Source organism: Narcine bancroftii, chromosome 3, assembly GCF_036971445.1.
Source record: "Narcine bancroftii isolate sNarBan1 chromosome 3, sNarBan1.hap1, whole genome shotgun sequence".
Classification (NCBI taxonomy): domain Eukaryota; kingdom Metazoa; phylum Chordata; class Chondrichthyes; order Torpediniformes; family Narcinidae; genus Narcine; species Narcine bancroftii.
Genome location: NC_091471.1, coordinates 195149356 through 195170540, shown reverse-complemented (window position 1 = coordinate 195170540; position 21185 = coordinate 195149356). Strand labels below are relative to the sequence as shown.

General features: G+C 40.1%; 1 protein-coding gene across 3 annotated transcripts in view; it reads right to left on the bottom strand.

The window, feature by feature from the left end:
• larp7 (La ribonucleoprotein 7, transcriptional regulator) overlaps positions 1-21185 on the bottom strand; it is a 43208-nt gene that overhangs the window by 13291 nt on the left and 8732 nt on the right. For 2 of the 3 annotated variants that reach the window (XM_069926203.1, XM_069926202.1), the window contains exons 2-9: positions 17345-17568; positions 17165-17265; positions 11408-11491; positions 10903-11067; positions 10662-10767; positions 10239-10577; positions 10005-10143; positions 3240-3394 (exon numbers count right to left, since the gene is read on the bottom strand). In XM_069926203.1, the coding sequence (XP_069782304.1) occupies positions 3240-3394; positions 10005-10143; positions 10239-10577; positions 10662-10767; positions 10903-11067; positions 11408-11491; positions 17165-17265; positions 17345-17546 (1291 nt within the window). In that variant the 5' untranslated portion in view covers positions 17547-17568. The remainder of the gene's footprint in view (positions 1-3239; positions 3395-10004; positions 10144-10238; positions 10578-10661; positions 10768-10902; positions 11068-11407; positions 11492-17164; positions 17266-17344; positions 17569-21185) is intronic. The other variant, XM_069926204.1, reaches the window with a different exon arrangement.

Below are 21185 nucleotides of genomic sequence, written 5' to 3'. Positions count from 1 at the left end.
ACTACAAACGGAGATCAGAATCAAACTCAGATTACCTGGAGCTTTACAGCAGCAGAGCTATGTGCGATATTCACTGTGCTATTAATTTCATTGGATTCATTTATGAACCTGAAACCTATTCCAACAAAAATCTTAGGGCAGCACAGTTAGCGCAATACTATTACAATACCAATGACCATGGTTCGAATGTGGTGCTGTATGTCAGGAGTTTGTATGTTCTCCCTGTGTCTGCATGGGTTTCCACTTGGTGTTCCAGTTTCCTCCCACTATTTAAAACATACCGGGGTGTCGGTCATATAATTGGGCTGTACAGGCTATTGAGCCATGCTGTATGCTCATATTTTAAAAAAAAATCCATTGCAGTGAACATATGAAAACATACTTGGAATATCAGAACAGATAAAATAAAAATATATGATCTAATTTTGCAGCAATTTGTCATTACAGTCACAATGCATTATTCTCTGCCAAGATTATGCTTGTCTTTTTAAAAAAAAAACAAAGTACCTGTTCAGCTACAGCAAGTAAGTTTTGATGCATTTATACATTGTGCAATGTGTATGACAATAATCAGCATTACAATTGGAGCCTCAACACCACATTCTCCTTTCACCTTCTGTGACTTTTCAACCCCTTGCTCAAAACACTGGACAACAATTTTTTTCCCCCCAAGACTTGCTTCCTAAAAAAAATGGGGATTATGATAGATAACTTCAAGCTGAACACACCCAGATAATGCTGCATCACATAGGAAGTTGGAGAAACATCAAATCATGTTTTATTGAATTTAATATGTTCAATTGCTTAATGCTACTGTCACATTGCATTAGTTCAACTGAGCTAAAAATGTTTTGCCGCTGATTTGTGTTTGTACTCAGCACCTGATGTCTCTCGTGTCAGTGTGCAACAACAGTTGACCAGCATCGATGGATTCCAGTTGCCCTGATACCACTTTTCCACGGCCATAATGTCCTAATGAAACTTTTCACTACGTTCTTCACTGTATCGAGATTAGCAGGGAAGAAGTTCAAGTGCGAATGCAGAAAATTAATTTTCAATGACATGTTGCGCTTCATGGTTTTGTATTCTTCAATTTCATAAGGAGATCACAAAAATAGGTTATATCTAAGACAGTACGTGACATGAAAATTGTAAGGTGATTTTTGTGATCAGCAGTGCAAAATCAATAAAATACACTCAAAGGTGTTCAGAAAGCAAAATCTTTGTTGTCCAGTGTAATCTATCTGTCTCAAAATTTTAGACTCTACATCCACTGACCTTACAGTACATTTGACCATCCAAGAGAAAATAAATAGTCTTATATGTTCAATCTCTTATTTTTAAAATTTGGATTTTCCAACAACAGAAAACTTCTTCACATCTATTTGTAATGACCTTTTATGTCCTTGTACATTTTTCAATCAATCTCCTCTACTTTATACTCTGCTCTTATGTACTCCAGTGATACAAGCATATCCTATCCAAATTTTCCTGCAACAACAACCTGCCCATTCCACCTTTCAGTTTTATAAACCTTTGCTGAAGCACACACTGACAGAGCAACTGATGCTGTTTCAGATCTCCAGTGACCTGGGTATGATTCTAACCTCACCATTTATCTGTGTGGAGTTTGCGTAAGGCCGTTTCATGCCAGGCCTCTGCTTGGAGGCTGGCTATAAGAGCGGATCTAAAACTTAAAAACTCACCTTGCAGACAGCAGCCCATTCATATTTCGAGGCCCCTCATAGCAGCCTCCAGAGCCAAAGGAGGCGTGGAGACTGGTGCCATAGTGCCATCCGTCATAAAAACACAGCAGAGCAATAGCCATCTTTCTTACCCATAATCCCCCATGCAGCTGGAATCGTTCTGTGGTTCCCAGAACAGTTCCAGCTACTTGGGGAATTATTGGTAGGGAAGACAGGCATTGCTCTGAGATGTTTTGAGCCGTAAAAAGTGGCCTCGAAGGCCAAATCAGCTTGGTGTGGCCGTCTCAGCCCACATCAGCTGCCCCTGATGGCTCCCGACAGCTCCTGCTGCCCACTGGCTTCCACCCGCCGCCTCTGCCTTGGAGCGAGAGGGGTGAGTGAAGAGATGGGTCATAGGCTGATGGCATCATCAGCCCGCCCCTAGCCAGCTGCTTGCAGTGGTCGTACATTTAGGTCAGGCGGTGGAGTGCTGCGCTCTGCCGATGATCTTTTCATGAGAAGGGTTCGAATCAGAGCCTCGGAGCCATCTATGGCACATTCAGAAAGGTACATCTTTAGCCATAAGGACGAAGAATGACCGCCTTTACAGACTGGTGTTTTCTCTGCTTGAAAGTGCCTAGATTTTCTCTAGGACTGTGTAGGCTTCTTTGAAGAAGGGCTCAAGCCTGAAATGTCAATTATTTATCTTTAACTGCTATGGATGCTGCGAGACTTGCTGAGTTCCTCCAGTATGTGTTTTTTTACTGCATGGATTTCCACCAGGCGTTTCAGTTTGCAAAGATGGGTTAGTAGGTTAAATAGGTATCGTAAATTAACAAAAGAGATTTTATCGATTGACATGATACAGAACAAGTTGTAAAGCTACGGAGCTAATGGAATTGCTCTGCTTGGAGCTAGCATGAATTTGATGCAATGAATGGCCTCCTGCATCACATTAAGAAAGTGAACTGTGACGTCCTTCTTAAGTACATCATACTGTGTGTAGTACTCCAGATGTGGTATTACCAAGGTCCTCCAGAAAATAATTTTCTATTACCCTATCAATAAATTATAACATCGTTTGCTTTCCTATTCACTACAGCTACCCAATAGAATTTGCCTACATTTCTAACTCTGTAATCTCTCGCTGTTTAAATATTGTTTTTATTTTAAAAATTCTTGCTAAAATGAACAATTTTGCTTTCATTCCACATTATTCTCCAGTTGCTAGGTCTTTGGCCACCCACTAAATGTACAGATATCCCTTTTTGGTATTCCCATCTATTAAGATACAGGTGTTCCTGATAAATGGAAGGCAAATAAAATCTTGACTTGAACCATTTCCTAATTTATTCCCCATGTACGGTTGCTTAAGCTCTCATTACCATTTTCATCCAGGGACATAGGCAAAGCAACACATAGTATTAAGATAGAATCTATCCATATGCACAACCTTTTTATCTCTGTGGTCAAGGGAGGTCATTTTTATATGATTAAAGATTATCTAGGTCACAAATGCTTTCTGCATCATGCAATATATTTACTGAAACTGACCTTTGTCGTTTTTACATTCCTGTTGGCTCTTTTCAGTCACTTCCATTACCTCTCCGTCACTTTTCTGTTTGAGTTCTAACATAGTTTTCTTTAAATTGGACATGCTAGACTTCTGTAGTGCTAAGTATTCCTGCTTTAAATCCATCCACGCTTTCCTGGAAAAGCAATTAGATGGATAGGAACATTATAAAAACATACATTTTAAAAGTAAGTTTTAATGACAGAATGTCACACATTTTTGTGCTTTCTAAAAAGTTCTCTTACATCTACAACAAACTATTCCACATGCAGCAGTGATTTCAGTTCCCACTACCCCCATCTCATATTCCTCACCATGAATTTTAAGTAACTTTTTCGATTCTTATTTATTAAATAGGGCAGGGGACATCAGCAAACTATTTGACTAAGGAACAGAAGCGTGCTAGCGCTTGCTTATGAGCAGAGTGCAAGCAAAGAGATCCCAGGCAAAGATGAACAAAGAACCCAAAGAGGAAGGTAACCTTTTGTTCCAAATTCAAAGAAAATGGAGGGAAAACAGACAGTAAAGAAGAGAGCAAAGCTGGCCACATTCAGTCCTTTTTTCTCTGCTATTTGAAAAATAATTAGAAAATTATGGAATTGATTGGAAGGCAGAAAAAAGATTTCAATTTGAAAAAGCAAATGTTGGTGACTGATTTACACTTGAGAAATGTAATATTTGTTATTTGCAAAGGTCAGCAGGACAACTCTTCTTCAGCCACTTTCAGGTGCATTCTCTGTCAAGAATGTGCCTGCAGAAGCAGATTCAGATCTGTGGAATGGTCGTTCAGGTGGCAGCGCTAAAAGCACAGTGCTGGCCACATGAAAGGGACCGCTCCACTGGAGGCGCCTTGGAACGCACTTGGCTCCTGTCCCTCCGGGAAGTCAGGGTTTGGGCAGCTGGCCCGGGATGTCAGTGTTGGGGCGGCCAGCGTGGGATGTCAGCGCTGGGGGGCAGGGGCAGCAGGGAGGGGGGCTCTCAGGCTTGTCAGCTGATTGTCATCCCCTTAGTAGCTGCTTTCAGGCGGCTGCATTCAGGTGCCTTGGGGGATTTCAGTGCTCCAGCGATTAGATTATTCCTATCGGAGGAGGGTTGGAAAGTGTGCCTTGGAGGTGCCTCCTGCTCTTTCAGGTGGCCTCCCGACAGCTGCATAGGGATAGAATATGCGGCTTTACATCGGGGTATTTTGGCCATCTGAAAGTGTCCTTTGTGACCAGACAAACTGGTTGGTCACATTCCCATACCTAAACTCAACACTTAGATAAAATTATGCCACTTTCAGGAATATCACTTAAAACATATTTAGTTCTGGAATTTTGCAATAAGTGTTTGCGATATGGTCATGAATAACAGTTTAAACATTCCATGCACATAAATATTATTGAAACTTAATGAAGTTTAACTAATTTATAATATACATTATGTCTGCATATAATTTACAAAGGTGAGAACATTTACCATGTGAAGTCACTCAGATTTGATAATCTTAATCATTTTCTCCCTGCCACATTTAGAACTGATGAACACCAGAGAGCATCTTGAAATGTATCGAATATATTTCAGTATTTGACTGTTTCTCTTTCCACTGATATTGCACAATATGCTTCAGGATTTTCTATTTGAATTCCACTGAATACTCAGGAGAGATTTTAAAAGAATAATTAATTCAGTTTATCTGAAGTTTCAGCTGATTTATTTCCTCAGATCCAAGGCAAGAGAGAACATTCTTCACATCATCTTCCAATATTGATAAAAGGATTCAGACCCAAAATGTCCAACGACAATTTTTATTCCTAGTTGCTGTCTGACCTGCTGAGTTCTCCAGCAATTCTTTGTTTATTCAAGATTCCAGCATCTGTAGCTTTTGCATTTTTCCACCTCACTGACAGAAGACAAAGGAGGAAAAACCCAACACCCAACCCCAACCAACCAATTTTCCCCTGCAACCGCTGCAACCGTGTCTGCCTGTCCCGCATCGGACTTGTCAGCCACAAACAAGCCTGCAGCTGACGTGGACATTTTACCCCCTCCATAAATCTTCGTCCGCGAAGCCAAGCCAAAGAAGAAGAAGACATTTAATTAGTTTTCTGGAAGAGGAGGTTCACAACACTGCATTTATGCATGAATGCGTAAGTCAAGGATGAAAGAGAATCTAGCCATGATCTTTCTTGATTAAGCATGAGCAACATCCAAATAATATCCCAAATAAAGCTATAAACCAAGTCTACCACCAATCCCCAATAAGATCTAATAGGAGGAAATAAAATAGACAAGATAGGATATGGACACAAGAGATACTGCTGATGCTGGAACTTGGGGAGCATAAAAGAAATCTGCTGGAGGAACTCAGTGAATCAGGCAGCGTCATTGGGAGCAAAAGAAGTTAATATTGCAAATAGGAACCCTCATCAAGATTGGATGAAATAACTTAGTTCTTCCAGCAGATTGTTTTGTTCAAGAAACAATGTGAGTTGGACATCAAAGGATACAGTAAACCACTGAAATTTAAAAGAAGAGAAAAAGGAAAAAAAAATTGAGCGAGGCCATACTCTTCAGTAAGTGGCCAGACTGGTCCATTGACCCTTCACTTTCTGGATTGACTACCGAAAGGTATTGGGGATATTGTTTGGGGGAGGAAGTGGGAACCCGATGTGCAACAAACATTGGCTGGAACAGATAGGCATCATTAATAAAAAAAAAAGGACTGTGGGAGCGGCACTCCCACTCGATGGCTGGCAAGAACCAAATATTTAGCTACGTGGCACTTTCAGTGTTGCTGGACTCAGATGTAGCGCATACCCTGTTCCTCTGCAGTGGGAGAAACATGACATCTTTACATGATGGACACCTTTGAATTTGGCTGTAACAAGTCTTTGATCTTGCACAAATTAAAATCTAGTACCCTGGAATTGTTATGTAGAACCAAAAGATGCAAGCACCGAGTTACGATTATGTGCCGAGACTCTATGTGTTCCAAAGAATTGGCACAGCCTGTTGCTGTGCAATGTACCTTTCAACTGGATATTGCCGTAGAGTCTCCTTCGTGATTTTTCAGACGAATACAGTGGACCACATCTAACACGCAGTGTTCAACACTGTTGAAGGACAAGATGGATCCTGTAGGATGGTTTGCTAAGCAGAGTCAAAAGCATTGCCAGAACTCATCAACAAGCTCCAGGACTTTGCCTGGCTGGCAGTGAAAGGGGCCACCCACTTCAGATCCTTGTTCCATGATTGGGGTCTCAATCATGCATGGTTTCCTTGAGAGCTATTGTGGTCTGAATATCTAAAGAAGGTCTGGCAAAGGACTTACTGAGCTTCATCCTGAGTGCCGTATAACAGAAGACTACTGGTTGTGGACCCAAGGTTGTTCATGGGGATGTATACAAAAGTTATGTTGGAACATCCACTCAGTGAAAGATGCACTTGGGTCTGCTCAAAGATTGTTGGTCTTGTAGTATAGAGAAATGTTCAAGAAAATGTTGCAAAATGGCACATTCCAGGTTGTAACAGTACACGCTAAAGGATGCACTAAAGTTTGGTACAACCAATGCAAAGTCTTCCTGGGGAAGAACTACTGTCTAATGTCCTTCTGTCACAGGACATCAAGAAGCTTGGCCCCATGTTGAAGCCTGCAGTGTAAATTGTATTGGAAAAATTCTTTAAATGTCATCCACTCTACTGCACTTTAAACCACTGGGATTGTTGCGCTCAGGTACTTGTAGCCTAAAAAGGCACCCAGTGTGAAAGACCATACGGCAGTAATTTCCTTAATTTTCTCCGTGATTTTCCTGACATTGCAGTCTAACACATTTGATGTAATCGATCTAAAGTTAATTCAAGCATCCAAATATTTCTCAGAATCACCAGAAGGAATAAAGTTAAGGTCTACATCATGGATCTGCCACAATCTATATTATTACCACCACAATCTATATTATTACACATTAATATATGAATGCATTGTTCTTGGAAGCTCCAGAAGAAGTACATTTTAAAAGTAACCTACTTGATAAGATTCTTTACTTAGTGAGATCAAATCACATAAATTTCTGGCACAGGCATTCAGATACCAGAAAACTGTTCTAATTAATATTCCTACAGATAAAATTTCCACACTTTATGCTAGAAAAGCTAGGTCTCTCCTCCACACATAAGAAATCAAAGATCCATGTGGTACGAGCAATGAATGTGCCAGGATGACTCAAACTCCCCATTTGTTTAGGGGCCAGCAATACAATATACATGTTTCAAGGCTGACTACTTATGACTCACAGGAATATTCTTCTTTCTTTCTTCTTTGGCTTGGCTTCGCGGACGAAGATTTATGGAAGGGGTAAAAGTCCACGTCAGCTGCAGGCTCGTTTGTGGCTGACAAGTCCGATGCGGTTCAGGCAGACATTAATATAGTTTATATTTTGTTGAAATTAATAGGATGGATACTTTGTGAAGTTAATATCAAGTCAAAGAAACTTATAGCATGTGTCCATACTAGACACAACCAAGTAGTTCAGATTCCAACATCTGCAGTTTTATTTTTCAATCACAAAACCAATTTCAAATCCAGAACTATTGGATTGCAAAATCAGTTTGTCTTCACAAATATTTTGAACAAAACAGCTCTGTGCAAGAAACTGTGAATCTAGAATGACCAAATCATTCCTTACTTTGAATAGCTAACTTCAACTGAGCCACATTGTCTAGAGAAAAAAATTGTGTGCTAATGTATCATTGTGTAGATTATCTTAATGCTATTAAACAAAAGCAGATACCCGAATTATCAACTATGATGATTGCCCCATTTGCTGCCATTTACAGCTGGTTAACATGCTGGCACCACCCACTGAGGCAAACAGGTCTAGATACATTAACCAAACAAAAGAAATTCAAATGTCCAGCCCCTTTAGAAAAGGTACCTCATTACAATCACTTTACCTGACAGAAATATAAATATCAGTCATTGAGAAGCTGAAAGTTGCAGAAGTGAAGAAGGAAGGACAGAAGAACAAAACAAGCATGCCCTGAGAGGAAACACACTTTGGGTAAAAACTATTGTTTCATTTGTGTAATTTAAGGGTTTTTTCCCCCCTTTCTAACTGTTAAATGTCTCCTGTTACGTCAACTTAGAAGCCTTTCTGTGGTAAAAGTTTAAGTAAGTGCTTTTATGTTGAAGTAGTAGTGGATATTGACTTCTACTTTCCCCAACTAGATTTTTCCCTTTGTCTATTTATTGAAGATGTGGCATAAAACTCACCAAAAAGTCCATGTGTAATGTACTGCTGGGGAGAAAAACATGGAAACCTTTCATAACTGAATTAAGTCAATGGAACAATTAAAATGACTGGGGCATGATGAAAAAATTTTGAAAATTTGCTGAAATGATTAAAACTAACTACAGTGTACCACCACTGCAATCGTGCAATGCTGTATTTTAACTGGTATTGCACTTCAGCAATGGTGATGCACTGTCCAATATCATCTACAATCCATGAAATTATTTTTGATTTCAAATGTTGCTGAATTTGACAGGATTTATATTTACTGACATCTGAACTTGTGTGTCCCTGTTTTAAACCCAGGTATTTATGCAGTACACTGTTGTTAGTTACTCCAACAAGTGAAGCTTGCTGTCCAAATTAAATTAGTAAGTACTCACATGTTGGAATTTCTAGCCTTCAGATTTGGTACAAAAAATTTAACAATGAAAAAAACAGTTGCCTGTTAATCTCCTGCTCACCTAACAGTAAAGCCTTCCTTTTTAATGAATTTATTAGTAAGTGCTTTTTGTTAGGGTAACAGTGGAATGCAGATCACAGCAGCTTTTGGTCTTGAACATTGGTGTCTACATACATGGATGCAGGAGGAATCTAGAAATAAACTGCTTCAAAGATCTTGTCAGAACAATGCTTTGACTCAACATCTTGATATTTCAGGCCTCCTTTGCCAAGATCAATTGTTTTAGAGATCCTGATGTGTAAGCATTTGCTGTACATTCTAGATAAATAAGTGCTTATCATATTGGGATTTCTTCCACAATTTATGGTTTCATATACAGAAATTCTTGATGGGTGGCTTTTGCCTTAGAACTTGCCACAGCTTGAAGAGCCCATGTATAAGATTCAACATTGTGTTGTTTTGGTGGCAACTTGTGTTGGTACTTGCCAATTCAATTCTAGCTGCAGACAAGCAGCTAAAATATTAACTAAAATTAATTGTACATGAATTTTGTAGAGTTTAGAATTAGACCAGAATCTGGAATGAACTGTGTCAAGAACTCCCAACATCCATGCACTTGCTGTTGCCAGTTGCTGAAGTAAGTGCTTTTATGTTGGAATTACTGAACACACTGCAGAGTCCAGAAACCCCCTTGGAAGAACATTTTACTGCGTTGGTTTGGAAGTGAGGTGGAACCTCTAACACGTGAGAACTTGCTGTTTATGAAGTAAGTGCTCTCTTGTTGGGATATCTGCTGCACTATAATGAATTCTACAGTTAAAATATAAAATTTGAATTTCATAACTTTTGTAGTTTTGAAGCACCAAAATGGAGAACTTGCTGTTTTATCTTCTAAGTAAGTGCTTCATATTGGTGTGTTAAATATACAAAACATGGTCTGAATTTTACTGGAGCAATGTGCGAGTTTATTCTTCCAATTTAATCTTTAATACCTTTACAGGAAACCTTAACATCAATGTACATTCAATTTATTGTGAAGTGGCTAAGGCTTTAAAAAAAATCATTCATACTTAGATAGTACTCTGAGAGGAATAACCTCTTCTTCCACCTTGTGCCTATCTTTATGCTTTTTTTTACGTTTCCTCTTGCCTTTGGACATGGACTCTTCTTTCTTGTCACCTGAACCATGTTCATCTTCAGTAGAAAGATCTGGATAACCAATTTAAAATACCAACGTTAAGCAAGATTGTACCATGGTCTGGATTACAGAATAGAAGTAAGTATTGGAATAATTTGGGACTTGCCTTTGATGTCTTTTTCACTGTCTGTCTTCTCTTTTTCTCTGTCAATTCTTCTAACTTTTGCAGAGGACACTGCCTCCAGCTTTTCGGGACTATTTCTTTTGCGTTTCCTCCGACTGGACTCTTCAGGTACTTTTTCCCGTTTACGTGTTTCATTTTTCGTCTTAGCCTTGCAAAGATCTGCCACATCAGACTCCGAACAATCAGATGTAACTCTGCTCCCCTTCACTTTGTCTGAGGTATCACCATGTTCTTTGTGGGACTGGTCGATCATTTCCGTAGTTGATTGATTACAGCTTTCTGTCTTTCTTGATTTCTTCTTTTTCTTTTTCTTTTTTTCCTCTGCAGAAAAAGTGAAATGAAGTTTTAATTAATATTTGAAATTTGAAAAATATCAATGATGCAGAATCACCCAAGATGGTTTACCTGGGGTATTGTCACTGGAATTAAGCCCTGGAACTGGTTTATTCTTTACTGTTTTAGGGAAAAGTCCAGGCTTTCGTGGTGCATCTTCTGGAGGATTATTCAACAACTTGAAAATAAAAAAATAAAAAATTTTCAATTGGTTTCATGATTTATGACTCTTTCATCTACTTTATCTCAGAACACTAAATACAATTGCTTTGGAACATTTCATGGAAGAATTAAAGGAATTAAGTTCTTTTACCTCAATGGCTTTCTGGGCTCCTGATATAGTGTCAAATTCCACAAAGGCAAATCCTTTTGTGTCACCAGTTGTTTTATAACGAGGTATACTGATAAAGACTACATTTCCACATTTACTGAATACCCGGTCTATCCAGCTGCGTGTGACATTTCTGGGTAGCAGTTCCTAGAAGTAGTTGAAAGTTAAAGTAGTTAATGCTCTCCCTTCTAACTCATTTACTGCTCAGTATCCCACCATCAAATGGACCCTTAACTAAAGTAATCTAGTTTCTGTGCCAATATTATATACTGGCACTTTTCCAGTTAAGTGGGCATATTTTTGTTTGGGGGCAATGAGCAGAAAAAATCTGATTGTGAATTTCACATTGGTTAAGTAGAGGAAATGGCAAAAAAAATGACCTAAATAAGGAAAAGCAAAGGACCTAAAATAGTGGCACTGATTATTGCTAACAATTTTAACTGCATGATTCGGTAGTGGTAGGTCTTATATACATATTCACACATACCACATAAACTGTGCGTTCATCAACATCTTGTGGTTGGGCTCCTAACTCCACGTGCCGCCTTAATTTTGTTCCTTCTACATTGAGCTGCAGAGAATTAAAAAAGCATTGCTTAAAAACCAAATAAAGGTAAATACTTACTCCTTCCTGGTCAAAAACTGAAATAGTGGGACTATGCCACTGTATGCAAACCTCACCTTTTCCCCTCACCTAACTTGATTAGACCCCACCCACATCTTTGTAAATTTAGTTCCTATGATTTTTATAATACTGTCTTGTGTTTCAGGGAAAAAACATCTTAGTTTATATCCAGCCTCTTTAAAAACCTACATTCCCAATTAACATCCTCACAAATCTTTGGTACATTTTAATGTTTTCCCTGTACCTTGCATGTCCCAACTCTTGTACTGAGTTGAGCAACTTCATTAACCTGATTAGCAGTCAAGGCTTGCTCTCATTTAATTAACATGCAATTCCATGGTCCATGTAATATTTGCTGCCTGTTAAAACATGCCATCTCAGATGTCCAATTTGTCATCTACTTTGCCATCCATTGTCAAGATAAACAAGTGGGCTCAACAATCCCTATGCCACCTGCACTAAACGCAAAAGGACCAGTGCCCATTTTCCATAATTATTTAAAATGATATAAGTTATTCTCAGTGTTCTCCCATGGACTGCCTCATTTCTGAATGGGAGGTAGAGTTGCACGCTAATCCTAACATACTGTGCCAGGCAATGGTCCTGGACACAAGCCCCAGCATTTACCTCTAGCTCCTGATCAACACTTTCAATAAGATTTTTAATTTTAAATGCCAATAGGCAGAGAACCAAATTGTGTTTCCTCATAAGATGACCATTCCATATTAAGGTTTCTCTCCTTTCTGAATCAAGCTTTCCAGAGAGATATAAATCCATCAATCACATTTTCTCAACATGCAAGGATTTCATCCCCCTTTTTGTAATTTCTCTGTCAACTGCTGCATCTATTGCCAAGAGATCTTCATAAAGAATCCCTTCAAATAGCTTTCCCTCCTGAGCCCCTTAGCCACACCTCCATTTCCTGCCCATTAACCACAAACACCAGTCCAGCCTCCATCCAGCACATGCCCCAGAATTTCTGACAAGATCCACAAGGTACCAGACACATCCCCCTGCAAGTGTGGATTGAAGGCACTCCAGTATTGAGTGCCTTCCAGATTTGATGGTGTAGTGCCTCCTGTCATAAAACTTCCTCAAAACAAAATAGTTAAAATTAAAAGTTTTCAATTTTTTAAATAGAAGTTTGATCCTGTTTTTGTATACTTAACCCTTCTAATTCTAAGTGCACATGTATGTAATGTGTGTTCAGGGAAGTTTGATTCACAGTCCAAACTTGCCAAGTTCACTGGTACCAGGAATGTACTCTTATTAAAAAGGAAAAATTACCACTTGGTTTGAGAGATTTGTTGCTTATTGGACACAGAAATTCACTAGTCTAATCTGTCATTTCAGTCTTGCCAAAGAAACTTGCTCCATTGTGGGTTTTCCAAATAATAACCTCTTCCTGGTCACCACTGAGTTTCTCTTATTTCTCTAGTCAGCCATTTAAGGGTTTTTCAACAGGCTGAACTCAACATGTTTTCAAAATGGGGTTTATCAACACTTTGATCCTGGACTGTTTGCATCTGCTTTGAAATTCCTTCCAAAACAGTCCCATTGTCTTAAGCCACTGGTGCCTGCATAATCTCTCTTTCAGCAAAGCTCTTCCATTTTAAATTAGATTTGAAGTGCAAGTATGTCTGAAGTGTCGGACACTAAAACCCCATAATTTCTTTTTTAAAGAGGCCCCAAAGGGTGAGGCAGTCACAGCCCACACTGGCCACATCTGCCAGCCCATGCTGCCCTGATAGCTTCTGGCCCCCACTGTTCCAATTATTCCCACCAGACCCCCACTGCTTCGATAGCTTCCGCCTGCTGTCCTGCCTTGAGGGGGCCATGGAGGGAGTGGGAAGATGGGTCATGTGCATGGGTTGATGACATCAGCCTGACCCCACCTAACCAGCTGCATGCAGTTGCTAGGCATTCAGGTCAGGTGGTGGAGGGCAGAACTCTGCCGATTATCCTTCCCTGAGAAGGGTTGGAATCTGCACCAAGGAGCTGGCCATTGCGCATTCAGAGAGGTAAGTCTCTAGGCGTAAGGAGCAAAGAACCTCTGCCTTTACAGCTGGGCATTTTCCTTGCTTAAATGGGCCTTGTTCCTTGAGTTGGGTGCCCAGGAGATGCCAAACAATGTGCCCACAATCTGGGGCACCCAATGCAAGGAACATTTAACTTGTGTATCTGCAGGATTGACACTGCATCCAGTGCTCCCTTTGTGGCCTCTATTTCGGACACTGGGAGATCGCTTTGCTAAGCACCTTCATTCTGTCCACACAAGTGAACAGGGACCTCACTCAGTAGCCAACCATTTTAATTCTGTGTCCCACTCCCATACTCATGACTATCCATGGGCTCATGTATGATCCCACCAAGATCACCCATACATTGGAGGAACAACACTTGATTTTCCATCTAGGCGCACTCATTCTGGATGGCATTAACAGATTTTTCCAGTTTCTGTTCACCTGTTTTCCTTTCTCCCTTCTCCCCTCCTGTCTTCTTTCCTTCAGCTCCCCACCCCCTTTCCCCTCTATTCACCTAGCCATCCTTCCTCCCATTCCTTCCCCACCTATATCCTCCTGCCTTTGCGACCACGCCTCCACTTTTTTTATTCGTAAGTTTGACTCTTTTAAGTTTGACACCATTTTTCCATACCTTGATTAAAGGCTCAATCCAAAACATTGGTTGAGTTGTTTTATCTTTGCTATACACACTTTGACCTGCTGAGTTTTCTCAAGCATTGTACTTTTTACTTACCACATTTAGGGTCATCTTTTTGAAATCCCTCTGAACTGCCTTCAAATACAAATGTATAGTTTCCTTAGATAAGGGGACACAAACTCTTCACTGTGGAACTGAGGTTCCACAGTAGACTTATCTACTTTGAAATAAAACCAAGCACTCTATAAACCTTCCCAATTACTCATTGCACCTGCATTCCAGTTTCCTGTATTTCATGTACAAGGACTCCTGTAACCTGTGCTCCAACTAGCATGCAACAATTAAATGTACATCCACTGTTCTGAAAAATAAATTTAAGATCAAACCACACTTTGTAAAATATATTCCTCACATAATTTAGATACAGCACAGTAAAAAGCCCTGACACCCAACAAGCCCGCTCTGCCAAATATACCCACATGACCAATTGACCTATTCATTTTCCCTGTATGTTTTTGGAAAGTGGGAGGAAACCCACGCAGAAATGAATAGAGCACACAATCTCCTTACAGGTAATGGTGGATTCAAACCCAGGTCACTGATGCTGTTAGTATTCCACTAACCACTACATTAAACGTGTTGACTATGCGGACTTTGTGACTTCTGCATGTCACTTTCAACACGTCCTCTGATACCATTTCCCATTACTTTATTCTATTTACTCCCTTTAAACAACTTAAATCATATTTCCTCTTTACCTTATTGGACAATAACAACCCGATATCTTCACATCAATGTAACTAAAGCTATCATTTTTTTTTCCTGAAAATTTTGCCTGGAACTACATAAAATACTATAGTTTATTAGATTCATTACTTAACCAAGTCCCCAACCAAAGCCTGGATTTTAAACATTCTCATCTGCTATGCCCTGCTACATTCACAAATTTTTACACACATGCGTCACTTTTTCTGCACCATTTATATTGATCCATTCACCAAGCTACTGTCTGATCTTCTTGCCAACAAATGGTATAATTTCATATAATTCTGTTTTTCATTTAATACATGTCTACCATTGCATATGTTTGTGTTCTCTTGAAGATGATTATCACATTTCATTTTACTTTGTCATTTTTTGCAAATCCAAACCTCAGCTTTGAACATCCATGTCAATGAACATCTAATCAAAAACAATAGGGATCTTGGTAGTGGACCTCGGAGAACTGCAATCTGAAAAGTAACTTTCTCTCATTCTTACCTATCCTGTTACTGCCACTTTAATTTCAGTGACTTCCAACAATTCTAACATGCATCCTGTTACCCGATTTTTGAAAAAAATCAAACATTAAACAAACACAATTTAACCTCAGCACACCAGTACTGTTTTTATTCTAATCCTCCACTGATGGCCAAGTGGCTGTTAATTTTTCTCCCAGATTATGCTTTCTAAAAACATCTTCATCAAACATCCAATCTAAAGTTTACTGAATGTTTTATTAGTTTGACTGGGGTGTTAAAGTTGGTAGTGACCTCCACATAAGGGAGGCATCAATCAGTTTCTTTTTGACTTTGTGATTGTTAACAGAGGGTTGCTAATTCAGCCTGCAACATCACAAGCACCAGTTCTCTCCATCAAAGACATCTACATGAAGCAGTGTCTTAAACAAAGCAGCCTCTAACCTCAAGGACCCCCACCACCTCTTCACTCTACCAAATGAAAAAAAGTACAGGAGCCTGAAGACAAGCACTCAGCAGTACGAGGGCAGCTTCTTCCATTCTGCCATCAGATTTATGAATGAACAATGATCCACAGATACTACCTTACTTTTGTCTTGTGACAAGAGTATTTTGAGGTGGCTTGGGAGGAATTGTTGAGCAGGTTCCACTCACACATTTCAATACAGAGTTTTTGCAGGACTTTTACAGAGTGCTTTTTGCAGAAAGAGCAATCAAGTTGCAGAATCCAGCTGGCCTGGAGAGTACGTGATCTTTGCAGGAAGAGGCAGAAGAGTTTTGCTCTCAGAGAGGGAGGGAGTGAAACAGAGAGGAGGGACACAGAAATCATTTCTAGGACAAAGCTGGCAAACTTTTGGAAGACTATCTGGTCAAAGGAGAAGACTAGCTGTCTGAGGTGACCCGAAAGAAAGAGGATCGTCTGGAGAACCCTGAAGCAGGCAAGTTTCATCAGCAAGACTGATTAAACAGGAATCAGGTGCGGATGTCCTGGAACAAAAGGAATCTCTCTCTGAAAACCAGCAAGAACCCTCTTGAGTGGTAACCATTTGCCTGTTAAGCACCAAAGCCTGGTGAACTTTGTTAATGCTAACTTCTGTGCATAGTAGAAGAATTGCCTGTAACCAATGAGATTGGACTGTGATTCAAAGAACTTTTAAAATCTTAAATATACATGACACACACCTGCGCTTAGTATTAGAGAGGTGATTAAGTAAGTTAGGTAGGTTAAGTAATAAGTTAGTTTAATTCTGTTTTCTTGTTCAATTATAATTAAAAACTACTTTTGTTTAAGTAACCCTGTGTTGTGGTGCATATCTATTGCTGCTGGTTTTGGGGGTCCTTTGGGCGCGTAACAGTCTTTTTCTCGCACTATTTTATTTATTTTCAAATGTGGTTTTTATAGAAACGTTTGGACTGCGACGCTGCCGCAAAAAAACCAAACAAATTTTATGACATATTTATGACAATGAATTCTGATTCCCATATCACTTAATCATTCATCACCTTATATCTTTGGCTCAAAATACATCTTTTCATTCAAACTACACCTTTTGCAACAGAATATCCACCTTCTGGAACATACTAAGGGAACTTTTATCTATCTAAAATTAAGTGGCTTATAAATGCAAAATTTAATTATTGTGAATGTATAGCTTGCAATTACAGAAGTTTATTCTCAATTTACAATGTCAGTTGATAAAATGAAATTATTCACACTCACCTCAATAACATCAGAATTTTTTAACGCCCTTGCTATTAGTTTTACATCAGTGGTCAACTTTTTCATTTTGTTGAATGCTGTCAGCACAGATATATCAACATCTATGGATCAGAAAAATAGGTATTAAATATGGATAATTCAAGACTTAAATTAATCTATATCATATGAGACATAACTCACATCCATCTCTGGATTTTTGAATCTGCTCCTGAAGGAAACGGTCTTTATGGAGGTTCACATCACCAAACCAAAATTCAACCTGCTTTTTAATCTCAGAAAGCACCTTGTTAACTCGTGATCTTTTCTTTTTCTCCTTTTCTTTCTTCTGGATACTGGATTCCGTATGTGCTGTGTCACTTGTCGCTTTCCCGGTCTCTGCCATATTCAGTGCAGCACGGCAAAGGCTATTTGTGAAGAAATTATTTGCATTAAGCTTATATCAAGAATAATTTTGAAAAACAAGACCAGCATACAGGTGGACTTCAAGAGCAGTCATATTTTTAAGGAATGTTATTTCAAACTTCTGTTAGGAATGCAGAACTCCAGCTGAGATCCATTAATACGATACTGATTGACCCAGTACAGTATCAAATTTGACAATGCTTATTCAGACCAGGCCATCAGAAGAATTAGCTAAGTTTTTAGTTTATAATACTAAACAACAACAAAGCATCACCCATAACGATGAGCTTTGATCATAGCATGAAAAAAATGATTCAACTGACTGGACTATTGCTTTCAAAGCATGGACAAAAGAGCTGAATTACAAGGGTAGATGAGAGTTGATAGTTAAACAATATTTGATGATGTGGAATCAAGTAGCCCCAATGGTTGAATGAAGAGAGAGAGAAAAATAAAATCACTACTGGCTGGAATATTCTCTATTTCTAAGAAAATTAATGGAAATGTTAGATGCCAATAATCCCAGCACCAGTACATTCACAAATAAGTTTCTCAGAAATGTCTTTATCACCTAATAAGGTTAAAAATGACGATGCTCATTAATGACTGAACTATCTTTATGTGGGCGGCATTCTGGTGTTGCTGATGACCAAGTTAACAACCTTCTCCAAGAAGACCACATCCAGACAGACAATGGCATTACCATGAAGGATCATCACCAACTTGTGGTCACTAGAGATCATTGTTTGAACTATATCATCCATACAAATACAAGGCTGCAACAGCAGATTAACCAATGACCCCCAATGTATTGCCACAATCTACAAATCACAAACCAATAAACACTCTTCACTTTTCCAGATAAATGAAGGACCAACACTCATTCTAGCAAAACCTAGCCTGCTTAATTGGCACCATTATTTAACGATTCACTGCCTCCATTCCTCCCCCACCAGTTGTTCTGTTTCTGTTGAATGTACCATTTAAAGATGCAGAGAAGCAACCTACCATGGGTCCTTTGACAGTGTCTTCCAACCCTGTTGTTAGCTCTATTTGCGCTGATCAAGATCAGGAGAAATAATAAAACTGCAAGTTCCACTCTTTGTGTCACTTTGCCTTCATTATGGATGAATGGTGGCGCAGCACAGATGCAGAGGCCATTCCAGACTTGAGTATTCTGTTTATTTTGTTGCAAGTTTAGTAAGTAAGTATGTTTGTTGCAAGTTTTAGTAAGTAAGTATGTAGTTAGTAATTAAGATATTTTAAGGGAAGATAGATATATGGTGAGGATAGCCTGTTTAGATTGAAAAGGAAAGTAACTTACCTTCTTGAAGACCTGAAAAAGGAGCTGCGCAACCTGGACTGCTCTGCGGACCAGGTCTCAAGTCCATGGGCTTGAGTAGGTCATGGAACTGACGTGGAATGGGAGCCGCTCACGAGGAGCCGAAGGTAGGGTCCGAAGCCTGCTCTGCAGAAAAGCTTCGGGCTTTCATTGATCTGTGTCAGCTCCAACCAGTAGCCATGGATGACTGCGGAGGTGCAGGTACTGTTCAAGAACTCCGACTCTGCCTTCAGAGTGGACAAAAAGGCAGTTTTGACCAACACAAGAGCCAAGCTGTCCAAGGCCATCAGGGAGGCAAAGAGGCCTTGTGCCTGGAGGATTCTGAGTCACTTCTGGGACAGCAGTGGCACACAGTGCATGTGGGAGGGCATCCATGCCATCACCAACCACAAAGCCTCACCAGCTGTCTGTGCCAAGGATGCCTCCCTCCCAGACGCTTTGGATGACTTGTAAGTGTGTTTCGAGGAGAAAAATGACATGGAGGCGAAGAAGTCCACACCTCCCTCAAACAATCAGACACTATGTCTCACAGAGGCTGAAGTGAGAAGGATGCTGCTCAAGGTCAAACCTGGCAAGGCTGCGGGAGCAGATAATATCACTGGCAGGGTGCTCAGAGGACGTGCGGACCAATTAGCTGGCGTCCTCATAGACATCTTCAATATCTCCTTAAGCAGCGCCATCATACCAATGTGCTTCAAGGTGGTCACTATCATTCCTGTCCAGAAAAACAGCTCAGTGTCCTGTCTCAATGACGACCACTCTGTCGCACTCATGTCCACCGTCATGAAGGGCTTTGGACCCCCTGCAATTTGTGTACTGCCCTAACCAATCTACAGATGATGCCATTACTATCATGCTTCACCTACCTACCCTCACCGACCTGGAAAAGAAAGACTCGTAAGTTTGAATGCTGTTAATAGACTTCAGTTCAGCATTCAACACATTCATACTGTAGCACCTGATCAGGAGGCTGAACCTGCTGGGCCTCAACACCTTCCTCTATAACTGGATCCTCAATCTCCTGACTGGAAGACCTGTCAGTCTAGAACAGAAATAGCACGTCCAACACCATCACACTAAGCACTGGGGGCCCCCTAGGGCTGAGTGCTCAGCCCACTGCTGTTTACCCTGCTGACCCATGCAAGATACAGATTGAATCACATCAAGTTCGCTGACAACATATGGTGGGGCTCATAAAAAAAAACGATGAGTCAGCCTGCAGAGGAGGTGCAAACACTAATGGACTGGTGCAGAGACAAAAACCTTCACCTGAACATCAACAAAGCAAAGGAGACTTCAGGGGATCACTCTTTGCTGATCACCGAGAGCTCCACCGTCAAGATTGTCAAGAGCATCAAATTCCTTGGCGTGCACCTGGCGGAGAATCTCTCCTAGTCCTCCAACACCAGATCCATTGCCAAGAAGGCCCAACAATGCCTTTATTTCCTGCGGATGTTGAAGAAAGTCCATCTTCCACCCTCAGTACATTCTAACTGCATCACCGTCTGGTTCGGGAACTGCACCCATCCCAGAAATGCACCTGAAGCAGATAGTAAAGTCTGCTGAGGGGATGATTGGGGTCTCTCTCCCTGCCATGTTAAGACAATTATAATGGTCACTGTTTGCAAAAAGCCATAAACATTGTGAAGTACTCCACACACCCTTCCCGCAATCTATTCTCCCTCCTGCTATCCTGTAAGAAGTATTGAAGGATTCGAACCCTCACGACCTGATTGTGAAGCAGTTTTTCCTCCAAGCTGTGAGGCTTCTCAACTCTGGGGACACAGAATTTATAAGTGATATTTATAAAAAAAGGTTTATGTAGTAATTTAGCCATGTAAATAACCAGCTCCATGATCCAGATAAATGCTATCTCATTTTCACTGTAAACTGCAATTGTTATGGTATGACTTGACTTGATTATTATCCTGGAAGTGTTATTTAGCAGCACTGTGGGAACACGTTCACGACAAGCACTACAATGACGCAGCTACCATTTTTCTCAAGAGTAATTTGGAACAGGGGCATGGCCATGGTAAGGAGCTGAGCAGATGTGCTTTGACAGAGCTCTCCACCAAAAGTATTAAAAATACGGTTAGAAAGCTCAAAACCAGAATTTTAGCATCAAAAATGGATAAAACTAGTTCCAAATAATCAAGGCAACCAAAAGCAAAATCTGAAGAAGTGACAGCTCAGCCAGGAACATCGAGTGAAAGTCTGATGAGGAGCGGCTCAGGAAGGGCCTTGGGACCAGTTGAACCAAGCAGAACTGGGGAA